Consider the following 19,292-nt stretch of genomic DNA (forward strand, 5'->3'; position numbering starts at 1 on the left):
CAGTGTGTGTCCGTGCGCGCATTTACACGTCCAAGGTCAGGCAATCACAGCTCGATTCCCATCCTCTCCTCGCTCTCTTCCTATCTGATTCCCTCTCTCTCTCCCTCCCCCCATTCTCTCTTTATTCATTTGTCCCTTCTCCCTCTCCCTCTCTTTCTTGCTATCAATTTTTCACTCTAGCTATATTGAAAAGTGTGTGTGTGTGTGTGTGTGTGTGTGTGTGTGTGTGTGTGTGTGTGTGTGTGTGTGTGTGTGTGTGTGTGTGTGTGTGTGTGTGTGTGTGTGTGTGTGTGTGTGTGTGTGCGTGTGCGTGTGCGTGTACGTGTGCGTGTGCGTGTGCGTGTGCGTGTGTGTGTGTGTGTGTGAATGTCCTCCTGTCTTTGTGTAGCGGTGTAAGGAGATGAATAGAGATTTGGTAGGGTGGCCATTTTGTGTAGACTGCTGTTTAGAGCTGGAGTCAATTATTAATGGGGAACACGGGACCGAAAAGCATGTTCCCTCAGCTAATGGCTGTATCTGTTTCTCTCTCTCATTGTCTCACCTCCTACTTGTGTCCCTCTGTCTGTCTGTCTGTCTGTCTGTCTGTCTGTCTGTCTGTCTGTCTGTCTGTCTGTCTGTCTGTCTGTCTGTCTGTCTGTCTGTCTGTCTGTCTGTCTGTCTGTCCGTCCGTCCGTCCGTCCGTCCGTCCGTCCGTCCGTCCGTCCGTCCGTCCGTCCGTCCGTCCGTCCGTCCGTCCGTCCGTCCGTCCGTCCGTCCGTCCGTCCGTCCGTCCGCCCGCCGCCCGCCCGCCCGCCCGCCCGCCCGCCCGCCCGCCCGCCCGCCCGCCCGCCCGCCCGCCCGCCCGCCCGCCCGCCCGCCGCCCGCCCGCCCGCCCGTCCGTCCGTCCGTCCGTCCGTCTGTCTGTCTGTCTGTGTCTGTCATACTTACAGCCATGAACCATATAGACACACTGCCCTCTAGATGAGCATGGTTCATAATTACAGTGAAATATATGTAGGGCTACAAAACTAAGCAGCTCAACATCATTACACAAGTTGATATTGTGTTTGGGGTATACATTCAAAATCTCTCAAAATGTTTCAAGAAATCTGTAATCTCATTAGATTAGAGTATAAAGAGATACATCAACATTCAGATTGAGGGTTGGAGGGAGGGAGGGAGGGATAAAGTAGGGCTCCATGCTAAAGTAACAAGAGATTCAATGCATTAGAAGGATTTGCTCTAGCCAATTAACTCACATTAAACCGTGCTGCAATTATGAGGGAATCGGTGTAACACTAATGACACTAGGATGTTACACTCGTATTAATCTGACACACAAACACATTAATGTACTCGTACAATGAGACTTATACTGTAGACGGACACATAAAACATTAAATTATAACTCATAATACAAAGACAAACACATATATGGTGAAGCTAGTGCTGAACCTAGTGCTGAACCTAGTGCTGAACCTAGTGCTGAACCTAGTGCTGAACCTAGTGCTGAACCTAGTGCTGAACCTAGTGCTGAGCCTAGTGCTGAACCTAGTGCTGAACCTAGTGCTGAACCTAGTGCTGAACCTAGTGCTGAACCTAGTGCTGAACCTAGTGCTGAACCTAGTGCTGAACCTAGTGCTGAACCTAGTGCTGACCTAGTGCTGAGCCTAGTGCTGAACCTAGTGCTGAACCTAGTGCTGAGCCTAGTGCTGAGCCTAGTGCTGAACCTAGTGCTGAGCCTAGTGCTGAACCTAGTGCTGAACCTAGTGCTGAGCCTAGTGCTGACCATAGTGTTGAGCCTAGTGCTGACCCTAATGCTGACCATAGTTCTGAGCCTAGTGCTGACCCTAATGCTGACCCTAGTGCTGACCCTAGTGCTGACCCTAGTGCTGACCCTAGTGCTGAGCCTAGTGCTGAGCCTAGTGCTGACCATAGTGATGACCATAGTGCTGAGCCTAGTGCTGACCACAGTGCTGAGCACAGTGCTGATCATAGTGCTGATCATAGTGCTGACCATAGTGCTGAGCCTAGTGCTGACCACAGTGCTGACCACAGTGCTGATCATAGTGCTGATCATAGTGCTGATCATAGTGCTGACCATAGTGCTGAGCCTAGTGCTGATCATAGTGCTGATCATAGTGCTGACCACAGTGCTGATCATAGTGCTGATCATAGTGCTGATCATAGTGCTGATCATAGTGCTGATCATAGTGCTGATCATAGTGCTGACCATAGTGATGACCATAGTGATGACCATAGTGCTGAGCCTAGTGCTGATCATAGTGCTGATCATAGTGCTGACCACAGTGCTGATCATAGTGCTGATCATAGTGCTGATCATAGTGCTGATCATAGTGCTGATCATAGTGCTGACCATAGTGATGAGCCTAGTGCTGAGCCTAGTGCTGATCATAGTGCTGATCATAGTGCTGATCATAATGATGATCATAGTGAAGATCATAGTGCTGACCACAGTGCTGATCATAGTGCTGACCATAGTGCTGACCATAGTGCTGACCATAGTGCTGATCACAGTGCTGACCATAGTGCTGACCATAGTGCTGATCATAGTGCTGACCATAGTGCTGATCATAGTGCTGACCACAGTGCTGACCACAGTGCTGATCATAGTGCTGACCATAGTGCTGACCATAGTGCTGACCACAGTGCTGATCATAGTGCTGTTCATAGTGCTGATCATAGTGCTGATCATAGTGCTGATCATAGTGCTGACCATAGTGCTGACCACAGTGCTGATCATAGTGCTGATCATAGTGCTGATCATAGTGCTGATCATAGTGCTGACCATAGTGCTGACCACAGTGCTGATCACAGTGCTGATCATAGTGCTGACCATAGTGCTGACCACAGTGCTGATCATAGTGCTGATCATAGTGCTGATCATAGTGCTGATCATAGTGCTGATCATAGTGCTGACCATAGTGCTGACCACAGTGCTGATCATAGTGCTGATCATAGTGCTGATCATAGTGCTGACCATAGTGCTGATCATAGTGCTGATCATAGTGCTGATCATAGTGCTGATCATAGTGCTGACCATAGTGCTGACCACAGTGCTGATCATAGTGCTGACCACAGTGCTGATCATAGTGCTGATCATAGTGCTGATCATAGTGCTGAACATAGTGCTGATCATAGTGCTGATCATAGTGCTGATCATAGTGCTGATCATAGTGCTGATCATAGTGCTGATCATAGTGCTGATCATAGTGCTGAGCAATTTGTGCTTTTTGATGTCGATTTTGCTTCGGTTTGCAAAAAATAATAGTGTTTTTTGATTTCGGTTTGGATCAATTCTTTTTTACATTAAAACACATTATGAAATATGATCTTGAAATATTATTTTTTTAGCTTTTGAATTGAAAATCCAAATATTGAGAATGTGCAAATGCCAAAACATTGAAAACATTCCATTGTCTGTAACAACACAGAATAAAGGATTTAATAAGAGCCCCATGACAGTAGGGACTGTCCATTACTGCTTATGACTTATTAACCAGCATTTATTCACACTACTTTACTTTAATAAAATACTTCAGTTGTGTATATTCTGATTAGATTTTTTATGACTTCATTGTTTAATTTCTTAAAGTCATCATCACAGTTCAGGCAGTCGCAGCCAGACAGCCAGCCAGCCAGAAAGACAGAAAGACAGACAGACAACCATCTAGCGCTGTCACTGTGCTCCCCAACGAGCCAGGCTCCTCTTGGCTAGTGAAAAGGATAGCCCGTGATCATTGGTTTGCCACAGCTGTCCATGCTGCAGAGCTGTCTGACGAAATCACTATTTTAGTAGTTATTTTAAGACGATAAGGCACACTTTCAAGACTGCTACAACTATGAATTGGGTAGAGCTACCTCACAAACTGTCTTCATTGGTCTAGTCGTCGCTGTGTTGTGCACATTCCTCTCTCATAGGGTCGACGTGCATCGCCGAGAAGAATAGGTGCAATGGTTTCTGGTCATTGAAGTTATTTACCACGTCGTCTGCGCTGTACTAGGTAGAATATTTTCCTGTTGAAAACTCACTACAACGCCCCGCAGTTCGTTCTTGATTTGATGTCTCTATAGAGAAACAGTGTGTTGGGCTCACAAAAACAACTAGAACTAAATGGGAATTCAAGTAATTGAACCGACATTGGTTAATTAGGTCTTTGATAAATGGGGGGGGGTAAACTTTGGTTGATCACTGAGCACTAGTTGACCCTGAAAAAGCAGCATGTCTCTGAGCAGACAGTAGGACGGACGGACAGGCAGACATTGTTTACAGCGAGATGTGAAAAGGGCCGTCAGTTCTGTCATCTCTCATGTTTCTCATCACTTTCACAATGCTGTCCGCCACGGCCAGAGGGACAAACCTGTGTGTGTGTGTGTGTGTGTGTGTGTGTGTGTGTGTGTGTGTGTGTGTGTGTGTGTGTGTGTGTGTGTGTGTGTGTGTGTGTGTGTGTGTGTGTGTGTGTGTGTGTGTGTGTGTGTGTGTGTGTGTGTGTGTGTGTGTGTGTGTGTGTGTGTGTGTGTGTGTGTGTGCACTATGAGATGGCCCCGGCGCAGTGCAGTGGGCGATGTGGTTCACCTGGCTCGTTATGGCTGGCTCTGCTCGTTAACTTGGTCCCTCCCTCTCATTAGCATGCTACTCGTTTGAGTCAGGCTCAGACCATACCCACAGCAGCTAGTGGCCCAATGTCTCATGGGTAATGCGATCCCTGAATTGTGCATTCCCAGTGTCCCGACGGGCCATATTTCCACCTGACTGCCTTCCCTGTCATCCCTCTCTCCATCCCTCCTTCAGTCCCCTCAGTCTTTCACTGACCCCTTGTTCACCCCTCACTCTCTGTCTGTCTACTACTGTCCAATGGCCAAGCTGATAGAAGACTGTCAAACGGATGCATATAAATAGGATAATATCTGGTTTAATTGTAATGTATTGAGAAATGACTCTGTAGTTCAATGTTTTTTTTTTAAACAAACAGCATCATGAGAGGTTCCTTTGGTGGAGGGCAATGGCTAGAGTAGTTTATGATTTAAGAGGGATTAGAGGAATGGAATACTGGTGAAATGTGAATTATCATTCTTATAGACAGCGGGCACTTATTGAGGAATGGTAAAAGGATATATGTGCTTACCTCTGCATCCCAGTCCTAAGTGAGGCAGAGTAACGCCAGTCTGAATTTGGCACCTTGGGCTGCAAGAGAGAGAGTGAGAGAAAGAGATTGAGTCTTAAGTACTGCAAGAGATCACACAGGCAAAACCCAATATCTTCTCATTAATGAATCATGGCGTGAACCACAAGTATGTGTGCACACACACACATACACACACATCATAACAGTGACAGCTTGCCTCTGCCTGTGGAGAGAAATTAATTCTGAGTTGCACTGGAGCTCCCTGCTCCTCTCCTCATTTCCTCCCCTCCTCCTCCCTCCCTGTCCTCTGTGAGAGTGATGACTTCAAGAGATAAGCCTGTTCACAGACCGCCCACACCAGACCGGTCCAGTGACCCTGCCTCTCTGCCACAGGCCCTCAGGCCACCCTCACCCTGGGTCAAACCACTCAGCTTCACGTGGTACGCTCCGTTACCATGGAGACGCAGTGGAATTCTCACATGGCAGTTTGTGTTGATGGACTTCATCAGGGCTGCAGCTCTATCTCTCTCCCCCCGCCCTCTCTCTCTCTCTCTCTCTCTCTCTCTCTCTCTCTCTCTCTCTCTCTCTCTCTCTCTCTCTCTCTCTCTCTCTCTCTCTCTCTCTCTCTCTCTCTCTCTCTCTCTCTCTCAGTCGTTCACACGTTCACTCTGAATCTCCTTCTTATCAATTTACTATTTTCTTTCTGACTTCTCTTGTACTAGGCTTGGTTCAGCTCACTCTCCTTCTCTCTCCTTCTCTCATCCTCTCTCCTTCTCTATCCTCCTCTCTCCTCTCTCCTTCTCTCTCCTCTCTCTCCTTCTCTCTCCTTCTCTCTCCCTCTCTCCTTCTCTCTCTCTCCTTCTCTCCCCTTCTTTCCCCTCACTTTCTTTATTCTCTCTCCTTCTCTTGTCTGCCTCCTTCTCTCTCCTCCTTTCTTCTCTCTCCTTCTCTTTCCTTCTCTCCTCCTCTCTAACCTCTCAATCTCTTTCTCCTTCTCTCTCTTTCTCTCCTCCTCTAGCCACCAAACCACCATTTTACCCTAAAAGGTCAATAGAAAAATGTAAGCATCATAAAGTAATAATTTGAATGGACACCTTGTGAGGCTAGAGGATGGAATTTCTCCTCCATCTGGCATGGAGTAAGTCAGAGATCAAGCTAACCAAGCTTTCTCTATGACCACATACCTAGGATCAAATGACCCATTTCCCATTCCAAACCTTCACCATTACAGATTCAAAACATCTCTGTTTGGGAGTCGATTAGATGACTGGTGTGATGTGGTTGTTGAGCGGCTTCACTGCAACTATATTATATGTTTTAAATATTCAATAAAAAAATATTTTTTCATAATTTTAAAAAACATCTCTGTTCCAGGACCAGTAGTAGGAACAACCTCTAACTTCTCCACAGCGTTGACCCATTTCCTGTGCTGTCCACAAGACAGATGTTAACTTCCTGGCGATGGAGAATCGACCGTAGTCTCTCCACACAGCACATTCATGACGCCAAAATCTAATATGTGGGCCTAATGAGAAGGTCTTGGTATCCCTCCAGGAGTCATTCAGACAGCCCATTACATCATCCACAGGGAAACAAACAGCTACACACAGACAGCTACACACACAGACAGCTACACACAGACAGCTATACACTCCACAGCTACACATACAGACAGCTACACACACAGAGGGCTACACACTCCACAACTACACACACAGACAGCTACACATGGAGACAGCTCCACACACAGACAGCTACACACACAGACAGCTAGACACAGAGAAAGCTACACACAGAAGACAGCTAAACACACAGAGAAAGCTACACACACAGAGAAAGCTACACACAGAAAAAGCTACACACAGAGAAAGCTACACACATAGACAGCTACACACAGAGACAGCTCCACACACAGACTGCTACACACAGAGACAGATCCACACTCCAAAGATACACACACAGACAGCTACACACAGACAGCTCCACACACAGACAGCTACACACTCCACAGCTACACACACAGACAGCTCCACACTACAAAGCTACACACACAGACAGCTACACACAGAGACAGCTCCACACACAGACAGCTACACACAGAAGACAGCTACACACACAGACAGATCTACACACAGAAGTCAGCTACACACACAGAGACAGCTACACACAGAAGACAGCTACACACACAGAGAAAGCTACACACAGAGAAAGCTACACACAGAGACAGCTCCACACACAGACAGCTACACACAGAAGACAGCTACACACACAGACAGATCTACACACAGAAGTCAGCTACACACACAGAGACAGCTACACACAGAAGACAGCTACACACACACAGAAAGCTACACACAGAGAAAGCTACACACAGAGAAAGCTACACACAGAAGACAGCTACACACAGAGAAAGCTACACACAGAGAAAGCTACACACAGAGAAAGCTACACACAGAGAAAGCTACACACATGAACACACTCCTCTATACAGAAACAGGAACACATTTTATAGCCCAAAAATTCAGAGCAGCCATATTTGTATTTGTGTTGTGTCAAATCCACAAAGAAGTACATGTTATGGAGGAGTGATAAACTCTGTTACTGGTCTTGCAAATCCAAGGATAAAATAGACTTTGTTAGCACAATGAGGATGGAGATAGACTTCACACCTACAATATTCAAAGGCATATTTCAACACTCCAACCACTTGTGACACTTACAGTGAGAGACTGACTTCACAGTCCACACAATCGTTCATAAAGAAGAGCGTTAAAGAGAGGGGAGATGGTAAAGGAATACAACCGACATCATTAAGCATGTACCCTGTTGTACCAGAATGGCCGATGGGGGAGTGGTCTGGCCGTCCTTATGGTGTCTGTATGTGTAAATGAGAACAGACACACACTAACACTGCAGGTTAGAGATGAGCATCTGGACCCTAAACCCATCCACAGTCTGATGCACTCCAACAGGACACACACACACACATACACACACACATATATATATGGGCTTGGAGTATATCAGCACCGCCCAGTGAAAGCAAATACTCACAGGTCATAGGGTTGTAATGGAGCTGATATTGTAAATGGAATTTGGTATCTGAGAGAGAGCAAGATAAATGGAATGAGAGAGAGAGAGAGAGAGAGAGAGAGAGAGAGAGAGAGAGAGAGAGAGAGAGAGAGAGAGAGAGAGGAAGATTTATCCCTATGGGCTTTTTGTGTACTCCTTCCCTCCCTGCCTAGCTGTGTGGACACAAATTAGGGCCCTGGGTTTGATTTGGCATCTATCTCCTTGCCCCTCTCTTTCTCCCTCTCCCTCTCTTTCTCCCTCCCTCTCTCTTTCTCCCTCTCTCCCTCTCCTTCTCTCTCTCCCTCTCTCCCTCTCCCTCTCTCCCTCTCTTTCTCCCTCTCCCTCTCTTTCTCTCTCTCTCACTCTCCTTCTCCCTCTCCCTCTCTCCCTTTCCCTCTCTCCCTCTCTTTCTCCCTCTCCCTCTCTTTCTCTCTCTCTCCCTCTCTTTCTCCCTCTCCCTCTCTTTCTCCCTCTCCCTCTCTTTCTCCCTCTCCCTCTCTTTCTCTCTCTCTCCCTCTCATTCTCCCTCTCCCTCTCCCTCTCTCCCTCTCTTTCTCCCTCTCTCCCTCTCCGTCTCCCTCTCCCTCTCTCCCTCTCTTTCTCCCTCTCCCTCTCTCCCTCTCTTTCTCCCTCTCCCTCTCTCCCTCTCTCCCTCTCCCTCTCTACCTCTCTTTCTCCCTCTCCCTCTCTTTCTCTCTCTCTCCCTCTCCTTCTCCCTCTCCCTCTCTCCCTTTCCCTCTCTCCCTCTCTTTCTCCCTCTCCCTCTCTTTCTCTCTCTCTCCCTCTCTTTCTCCCTCTCCCTCTCTTTCTCCCTCTCCCTCTCTTTCTCTCTCTCTCCCTCTCCTTCTCCTTCTCCTTCTCCCTCTCTCCCTCTCTTTCTCCCTCTCTCCCTCTCCTTCTCCCTCTCCCTCTCTCCCTCTCTTTCTCCCTCTCCCTATCTTTCTCCCTCTCCCTCTGTTTCTCCCTCTCCCTCTCCTTCGCCCTCTCACTCTCTCCCTCTCTTTCTCCCTCTCCCTCTCTCCCTCTCTTTCTCCCTCTCCCTCTTTCTCCCTCTCCCTCTCTTTCTCCCTCTCCCTCTCTTTCTCCCTCTCCCTCTCTCCCTCTCTTTCTCTTTCTCCCTCTCCCTCTCCCCCTCTCTTTCTCCCTCTCCCTCTCCTTCGCCCTCTCTCTCCCTCTCTTTCTCCCTCTCCCTCTCTCTCTCCCTCTCTCCCTCTCTTTCTCCCTCTCTCCCTCTCTCCCTCTTTCTCCCTCTCCCTCTCTTTCTCCCTCTCCCTCTCTCCCTCTCCCTCTCTCCCTCTCTTTCTCTTTCTCCCTCTCTCCCTCTCTTTCTCCCTCTCCCTCTCCCCCTCTCTTTCTCCCTCTCCATCTCTTTCTCCCTCTCCCTCTCCCTCTCTTTCTCCCTCTCCCTCTCCCTCTCTTTCTCCCTCTCCCTCTCTCCCTCTCTTTCTCCCTCTCCCTCTCCCTCTCTCCCTCTCTTTCTCCCTCTCATTCTCTCTCTCCCTCTCCCTCTCTCTGAGTAGAAACCCCTCGCATGGACACAGTGTGCGCACCTCCTCCATCGAAGCCTCGTCCAATGACCTTGCTTCCCCCGGCCCCGTCCTCACCGAACCGACCAATCCCGCGGTGGTATAGAGAAACATGTCGCTGCCGGTTAATTACACGGCAAGAACAAACATGAATGGCATTTAATGAGGAAAAGGCCAGGGGATAGAGGAGCAATTACCTGAACATTGATGTACGTGTCCCTTTTCATCTCCCTCCTATTTTCCTCTTTAATGACTTTTCTTTCCTTTGCTCAGACCACCCATACATTTGCAGGGGTTGACAATAACGCCCAGGACACCATACAGCTATTTCTGAATGAAAGCCTTAAATTGTGTCTGAAGTTAACATTAGCCGTGTCCCTACTGTCAACATTTTTTTGTAGTAATGGTCATTTTCTCTACTGTGTCTCTATGGCAACTCTGCAGTCATAACAGTTTCCTAGAAACAGTGAGCCAGTCAACAGTCACCAGTTTCCACGTCACACCTGTCAGTAAGAACGAACCACTCCAATAATGATGTAAAGCCACCAGAAACCTACTAATGGTTTTTATCTATTTTTTCCCTGCTTCTCACATGATGGCAAACGAATGAGAAAACCCACTGAACTGAAAATGGGTCTTTAATCCAGCTCCGAGTGTCTGCCTCTCATCCCATCTCTAGCCCACCGAACCAAACTCAAGGCAATCGTTTTGTGCTCTGAGCGCGACTGACCTGTGGGGGATTTTACTGCAGTAGGACCCATGACTCTTTAAGCTGGACAGAACAACACTAATGCCCAGAATATCTCTCTGCCCAGAGATAACCGCACCAGACAAGTCTGTGCCTATTGGACCACAACTAGTGGACCAATCCTATTGACTGGCTGAGGTCGTACTAAACCAATCACACTAACCCTTTACACTTTAACCTTCAACATTCCAATCAAGTTTCCAACAGCTATACCACTACCCCTGGACCAACCATGGATCCCATTCCCATATGTATTTTCTACATATGGACCCAGCAGTAGAGTTCACAAAGGAGTGGGGAAGAGAGTAGGAAATGGAGGGAGAGCGATGTTTACTCTGAATATCCATGTTTAAAAGCATTTTGATGACAGCTCTGTAAACAACTGCAGAGAAGCGAGGCGCTTAACCTCTGATACCCTGATACCTGATACCCTGATACCCTGATACCCTGACTCAACAGAAACAAACACCAGCTCTCTGAAGAATCTCTGATACCCTGACTCAACAGAAACAAACACCAGCTCTCTGAAGAAGCTCTGATACCCTGACTCAACAGAAACAAACACCAGCTCTCTGAAGATTCTCTGATACCCTGACTCAACAGAAACAAACACCAGCTCTCTGAAGAAGCTCTGATACCCTGACTCAACAGAAACAAACACCAGCTCTCTGAAGAAGCTCTGATACCCTGACTCAACAGAAACAAACACCAGCTCTCTGAAGAAGCTCTGATACCCTGACTCAACAGAAACAAACACCAGCTCTCTGAAGAAGCTCTGATACCCTGACTCAACAGAAACAAACACCAGCTCTCTGAAGAATCTCTGATACCCTGACTCAACAGAAACAAACACCAGCTCTCTGAAGAATCTCTGATACCCTGACTCAACAGAAACAAACACCAGCTCTCTGAAGAATCTCTGATACCCTGACTCAACAGAAACAAACACCAGCTCTCTGAAGAAGCTCTGATACCCTGACTCAACAGAAACAAACACCAGCTCTCTGAAGAAGCTCTGAGCACTACACACACACACACACACACAGAGCTGAGGGCATACCCTCCCACACAAACACACTGCTCCCACAAAGAAGCTCTGCGCATGGGTGAACACTCACACCTCAAATCTGAACAAATGCATAAAGTGCTGGAAAAGGTAGAGAGCATATTGCAGGAAACTGCATGTTTGTACATACTGAGCTCGCGATAGAGCACTGCAAATGCAAAACACCTATGCTACAGCAACACAATGCAGCCTGCACAGGTAACAGTACCAGACTACTGACAAGAATAAACAAAAGATAGGAAGGAGACCTGGGAGTGGCACTGCGATTTTTAGGTTTTTAGTGTTCAAGGTCTCTGACATAAGAGTGATATATATAAAATATATCTACAGTACAGGTCAGAAGTTTGGACACACCTACTCATTCAAGGGTTTTCTTTCTTTTTACTATTTTCTTCATGGAAGAATAATAGTGAAGACATCAAAACTATGAAATAACACATATGGAATCATGTTGTAACCAAAAAAGTATAAAACACATCGAAATAAATGATATATATACTTAATTCTTCAAAGTAGCCAACTTTTGCCAAGAGTGTGCCAAACTGTCATCGAGGCATTCTCTCAACCAGCTTCGCCTGGAATGCTTTCCAACAGTCTTGAAGGAGTTCCCACATATGCTGAGCACTTGCTGGCTGCTTTTCCTTCACTCTGCAGTCCAACTCATCCCAAACCATCTCAATTGGGTTGAGGGCAAGTGATTGTGGAAGCCAGATCATCTGATACAGCACTCCATCACTCTCCTTCTTGGTCTAATAGCCCTTACTAGCTTGGAGATGTGTTGGGTCATTGTCCTGTTGAATAACAAAAGATAGTCCCACTAAGCGCAAACCAGATGGGATGGTGTATTGCTGCAGAATCCTGTGGTAACCATGCTGGTTAAGTGTGCCTTGAATTCTAAATAAAACACAGACAGCAAAGCAACGACACACCATTACTCCTCCTCCATGCTTCACGGTGTGAACTACATGTGCAGAGATCATCCGTTCACCTACTCTGCATCTCACAAAGACATGTTGGTTGGAACCAAAAATCTCACATTTGGACTCATCAGACCAGAGGACAGATTTCCACCAGTCTATTGTCCATTGCTCGTGTTTCTTGGCCCAAGCAAGTCTCTTCTTATTATTTCTGAGGCTGGTAACTCTAATGAACTTCTCCTCTGCAGCAGAGGTAACTCTTTGTCTTCCTATCCTGTGGCGGTTCTCATGGGAGCCAGTTTCATCATATCGCTTGATGGTTTTTGCAACTGCACTTTCCGCATTGACTGACCTTCATGTCTTAAAGTAATCGTGGACTGTCGTTTCTCTTTGCGTATTTGAGCTGTCCTTGCCATAATATGGACTTGGTATTTTACCAAATAGGGCTATCTTCTGTATACCACCCCTACCTTGTCACAACAAAACTAATTGGCTCAAACACACTAAGAAGGAAATCAATTCCACAAATTAAATTTTTACAAGGCACACCTGTTAATTGAAATGCATTCCAGGTAACTACCTCATGTAGCTGGTTGAGAGAATGCCAAGAGTGTGCAAAGCTATCATCAAGGCAAAGGGTGGCTAATTTGAAGAATCTCAAATATAAAAATATTTGTTGAAAACTTTTTTGGTTACTATATTATTTAATGTGTTATTTCATAGTTTTGATGTCTTCACTATTATTCTACAGTGTAGACTCTAAAAGGTGTCGAAACTATTCTACAGGGATGCTGGCCCATGTTGACTCCAATGCTTCCCACAGTTGTGTCAAGTTGGCTGGATGTCCTTTGGGCGGCAGACCATTTTTGATACACACAGGAAACTGCTGCACGTGAAATAAACAGCAGTGTTGCAGTTCTTGACACACTCAAACCTGTGCACCTGGCACTTACTTCCTTACCCTGTTAAAAGGCACTTAAAAATGTTGTCTTGCCCTTTCACCCTCTGAATGACACGCATACACAATCCATATCTCAACTGTCTCAAGGCTTAAAAATCATTCTTTAACCTGTCTCATTAACACTGATTGGAATAGATTTAAGGTAACATCAATAAGGGATCATAGCTTTCACCTGGATTAACCTGGTCATACTATGACATGGAAAGAGCATCTTTCCTAACATTTTGGACACTCAGTGTAAATGATTTATGCAAATTCAGAATCCTCCATATCTGCCACAGTATGTTTAAAAAAAAATGTAAATTGGATAAAAAAGAGCACTGCTTAATTAAAGGTAAAATCCACTCAAAAACATTTGTTAATTGTTAAATTAGTCCACTGATGATGCAGTCCTAAAATGTTTCGCATGTCAGCAGTCAAGGTTTTAGGGATTTGGAGCAAAATGTTGATGTGGCCGATGACACTTGTCTTCTTCAGCGTCATATATCTTGAAAACTTGACTGCTGACATGCAAAAGATGTTGTGACTGTATCTATAGTGGACCAATGAAGAGGATTTTCCCTTTAATATTGCATAAACCCAACAACAACAAAAACGGAAGCCCTCACACATCCCTCACCTTCCTTGGAACTCTAAATGCCAAACACCACTGTTCCACAAAACATTGCCTGTAGGGAAAAACCCAAATACTAAAACACCCCAAAAAACAATCCATGAATACTCCTCAGTGTATTGTGGATGGTGTGTTGTTGGGATGGGATGACAGGACACACACAGAGATACACACACACACACCTGTATGGCGGTTGCATCTGGCATGCTCAGCCTGCGTACAAACATCTGGCTCTGTCCACTCTGGCTGGTGACGTATCCCCCGGAGCTCCAGGTGCCGCTGTGGGGCCGACCCGTGTTATAGAACATGAAGGTGTCGCTCCCTGACGTGGCCGTCATACATGTCTTATAGCAGTACGTTTTGGTCATGGAGCCGTTCCCCCGCACCTCGATGTAGTGAGGTTCAACCTTCAGGTCCCTCCGCAGAGCAACGTTGTTGTTGGGTTGACCCTGACCTCCTCCACCTCCCCCACCACCGCCACCTCGACCCAATGACCCTCCACCCCCACCAGCCGAGGTGCCCCCCTCGGGGACACTCTTTTGGGACACACAGCAGGGCGAGCAGGAGCCGGGCTGGGTGCAGTAGGCGTGGCAGCGGACGATGGCCAGCACCACAATGGTGACCAGGAACACAAAGGTGGTGGCGCTCAGGGCCACGATCAGGTAGAGGGTTACGTTGGAGAACAGCAGCGGGCTGTGAGGCCTGATGATGCGTTTGGGGTCAGGGGTCAGCTTGGGTGGCAGCTCCATGACGTGCACATTGATGGTGGCGGTGGAGGAAAGCGGCGGGAGGCCATGGTCACGGACCAGAACGGTCAGCAGGAAAGAGGTGGAGTTGTCCTCGCTGACACGCCGCATGGTGCGGATCTCCCCCGTGTGCTCGTGGACTTTAAACAGGTCCAGCTCGGAGGTGGTCTGCTCCAGGGCGTACACCAGCCAGGCGTTCTGACCTGCGTCCCCGTCCCACGCCACCACCTTGGTCACCAGAGCCCCCGCCTCTGCATTCTTCATCAGCGTCTCGGTGGTCCGCGTCCCATTGGCTGGAGGATGGACTACCCTGGGGGAGTGGTCGTTCTGGTCCATGATGTAAACGTAGACTGTTGCTACGCGGCTGAGGGGCGGCACACCACCATCCTGGGCTTTCACCTGGAAGTGGAACTCTCTGAGCTTCTCGAAGTCGAAGGCTCGCAGGGCATAGGCCTCTCCCGTGTCGGGTTTGATGCTGACGTAGCTCGCCACGGGGATGCCGTGGTTGTTGTCATTGAGGACGGTGTAGGTGATGCGAGCGTTCTCCCCAGCGTCTGCATCCATTGCCTTTACAACGCACATCGATGCGCCAGGTGCATTATTCTCCGTCATGTACACTGTGTAGGAAGTCTGTTCGAAGCGGGGAGGGTTGTCATTGACATCGGCCACGTCAACTTTAATGGACATGTGTGAAGACAGGGCTGGGGTTCCCCCATCGATGGCGGTTACTGTGACGTTGTAGGTGGAGATGGTCTCTCGGTCCAGGAATGCAGCGGTGACCAAGGTGTAGTGGTTCCGGAAGGACTTGATCTTAAAGGGGACACCAGGTTGGATCTCCAGGGTCACCTGTTTGTTCTGGGCGGAGTCCCGGTCATTAAGACTGATCAGAGCCACCACGGTGTCAGCCCGTGCATCCTCCCGGACCGGGCTGGAAAGAGATGACAACACGATTTCAGGAATGTTGTCATTCACATCCAAAACCTCCACCACCACTTTACAGTGGACTACCACTGCAGAAGGACCCCTGTCCATAGCTTGTATGTACATCTCATAGGAGTTAGTCTCCTCATAGTCTATGTTTTTCTTCACTCTGATCTCTCCTGTATCTGTGTCCATGGAGAACATTTGTCTCACCCTCTCTGGGGTGTAACTGCTAAAAGAGTAAAACACCTCCCCGTTTGTGCCTTCATCCCGGTCTGTGGCGTTTAACTTTATCACTAGAGCGCCCTTGGGCGAGTTCTCCGAAAGTTTCACTTTGTATACGGAGTTGTCGAACACAGGCACGTTGTCGTTGGAATCCAGGACACGCACGTTGATTTTGGCTGTACCTGTGCGCGCCGGAGTGCCTCCATCGACAGCAGTCAGTATCAACTGATGAGATGGTGTATGCTCACGGTCAAATGGCTTTTTGAGCACGAGCTGGATGTTCTTGCTATTTGTCGCGGGCTTGTTGGAGTCCAGCGCGAGGTGCTCATTGTTGCTGAGCCGGTAGAGGCGAACTGAGTTGGAGCCTTCGTCTGCATCCTGCGCGCCCTCGATGGGGAACCGGGACCCAGTTATGGCGGACTCTGAGATTTCCAGCTGGTACTCGTCCCGGGGGAACTGTGGCGAGTTGTCATTCGCATCCAGAATCTCCACCTCCACATTATGCACCTCGAGCGGGTTCTCAACCCCCACTTCTAGGTTGAGCAAACAGGTGCCACTGAATTCACACAGCGTCTCCCTGTCGATGCGGTCACTTACCGACAGCTTGCCATTTTTATGATTTATGTTGAAATATCTCCGTGCGCTGTCCGAGGTGATTCTGACGCGTCGGGAGGAGAGCTTTTGCAGGTCCAGACCCAAATCGCGAACAATGTCACCGACCACAGCCCCATTCTCCAGCTCCTCCGGAATGGTGTATCGTATTTGTGCATTTGTAAGGCCACTGAGTAGAAAAATCACCAAATAAGAAGTAAAAGGCACATTCTGAGTTATGCTGTAACAGCATCGCACCGCCACAGCCATCGCAAGCAGGCAGGATCCGCAAACGGATTAGAGAAAGCTTTCCATACGTCCCCACGCGCAACATTAAAAACGGGGGGAAGAGTCCTTGAGTTACCCCCTACTATGTGCAGGACGACCAAAACATCCTCTCCGGTACATGTGCTTGTTTTAAATAGCGTTTTTCCGTTACATCCATGTTTTCCTTTGTTCGTTTGGCTACTGCTTTTTTCTCTTCTCTCTCCGCGCGGCTGAATCTTGTTCCCCTCTCACGGGTGCTGACTATCGCTCTCCCTCTCCTCTCTCTCCTTCCCCCTCCCTCTCTTCCTATCTGTGCAATGGTGTCTGTGGGAAGCGGGGGAGGGGGAGCAGTGCTCTCTAACCGTACTGGCTGCATTTCACCGATTGAAAACAACGTCAAATGAAAAGAAAAAACACATTAATACCTTGAGAATAGCAATAATAGCAATAATTGTATTGCAATTCATCATTATTTTTAACGGTCGGTCGTTTTTCTATTTTTGAGAGAGCGCGCTCGAGCAGGCTGTTTTTTTTTTATCAGAAAGGGAGAGAGAGTGAGGGAGCGAGCGAGTGCCACCGCCCTTTTCATTGTGTGCGGCAGATGCATTGCTGATCTGATTTAACCGTACGCCCAGGCGATTACTTCTCTCTTTTCATTGATCCAAACCGGCCATTAAAGCCAAAGCTCTGGACCCAAACGAATAAATAGAAATAACAGGAAAAACGGACATTTAATCGAAAAGTCTATGGAAATAGATCAATAAATTCAATAACAAATGAAATATAATTGTGCAGCAATTATCCTCATAAAAGGAGTCGTTACATTTGAAGTATAATCACGGCAGTTTATTGAAATATTTGCATTATTGTAGAGAAGAGAGGCTCTGCCTTCAATAGAATCAACAGGGCAGTGCAAATCAAGTTAGGCTGAGCATTATAATATGGAGTTAACCAACAGAGACAATAGAACGAGAAAAACAACACAAAGATAAAAAATGAAAGCTGTATGTATCCCTCTCCTCTATTTAGGTACAGCAGCTCTCAAAACAAAGCATACTCTGTCCAGTGCTCTCTCGCTGTCCCACGAGCCATAGGGCTGAAATATTGCTGCTCGCACCCTCCTCTCACTTACTGCCCTGTGAGTGACAGCTGGGTTGATCGTATATTAGGACGACAGGGGTACTTGACTGCGGCTTCAGTTTCGCATCATATTACTCGCAGAACACAGGACCACCCCCTTTAGGCCTATATGTTATCATATGAAGCATGTTAACTCGGGGTGAGCGGGCGAAACGAACCAGGTCACCAACAAGATGCTCGAGACTTAGCCCCTCGCCATATCTGTCAAAACAAACTAGCATGCCCTCTTCTGTCAGACCCAAATTGCTGGAATAATACAGAGCTCGTGCACGCTGCAGATGTGGAAAGCACAAAGAATTTAGACTCATGTCGATTTGTTGACAAGCAGTTCTCCATTTCCTTTCGAAAGTCTCACTTGTCCCAAACATCTAAGCTATAGCCCAATACAATTCAGCAAATAAAAATGTCCACCTGGTGTTAAAGACCGACTTAAAAACAACTAGGGCTAACTGTTTGCCACCCCCAAAAATATTTTGAATCCATGAGTGCTGGGGCGGCTTTTACAGACACCATAACCCCTGGTAGTTTCAGAGTGCTTTGGGGGCAGTTCACACCAAGCAATGGTAATGTAATAGTCTGGCAGACATTAATAGACACACACTGCCCTGTCTCCTGGCGCCTTGATATACTTTCGTTAATCCATTAAAAAGTGACCTCAGCTTTATAGACGATCGTGACGTGTTCCAATTTCTTGAAAATCCTGCGCCACAGACCCTTCTGACTTGACAATCACACTGTACACAGACTGTCTGGCTATATTAACCCTCCTGCTGTGTTCCGGTCGAATTGGACCGATTTACAATTTCTCTCTGAAAAATGTAATTCATTTAATCTGATTGTCATAACGTTCCATGACTTTGTCCACACAGGGCATCTGAACACGCAGAATACATTTTGATGATTTTCATTACATTTTAGGTGCAACCCCCATGGCAACCTTCCCCCAATAGAATCTTTCCACCATGGGAACCTCACCTGTTGGCATTCTCACAAACAATCGCAACATTGTTTCAATAATAAGTATAACGCATCTCTGGTATATAAAGTTTTTTTGAAGCCTTGCTTCAAATTCATTCTGTGGCAGCACAATGACCAAATGATAAACTCTATGTGAGGCTCTTGATCATATCTTTGATCACGACACTGGTGAGGAGGAGAGAGTCCTTGTTAAACTTTGACACAAAGTATTCTGTGATAAATAGCACAATATGTTTCATCTGAGTATGGGTTATAAGTCAAAATAATCCATACATTATGATTTTGTTTTACTCAAAAACGAGTTCTATGAGCCCAGCTCTCCTCCACCGACCCCTCATAAATAGCCATTACAAGTTCAAAACGTGTAACGTTCACAATAACTTAATTAAGTTGAA

General features: G+C 47.1%; 1 protein-coding gene across 12 annotated transcripts in view; it reads right to left on the reverse strand.

The window, feature by feature from the left end:
* The window catches only part of LOC124011672 (protocadherin alpha-C2-like), a 234,905-nt gene that overhangs the window by 41,040 nt on the left and 174,573 nt on the right, over nt 1–19,292 (reverse strand). For 11 of the 12 annotated variants that reach the window (XM_046325144.1, XM_046325143.1, XM_046325152.1 and 8 more), the window contains one exon: nt 5,127–5,185. In XM_046325144.1, coding sequence (XP_046181100.1) covers nt 5,127–5,185 — 59 coding nt within the window. Of the gene's footprint in view, nt 1–5,126; nt 5,186–14,211; nt 17,287–19,292 lie in introns of those variants that run through there. The other variant, XM_046325141.1, reaches the window with a different exon arrangement.

This window comes from Oncorhynchus gorbuscha, linkage group LG23 (genome assembly GCF_021184085.1).
Source record: "Oncorhynchus gorbuscha isolate QuinsamMale2020 ecotype Even-year linkage group LG23, OgorEven_v1.0, whole genome shotgun sequence".
Classification (NCBI taxonomy): Eukaryota; Metazoa; Chordata; class Actinopteri; order Salmoniformes; family Salmonidae; genus Oncorhynchus; species Oncorhynchus gorbuscha.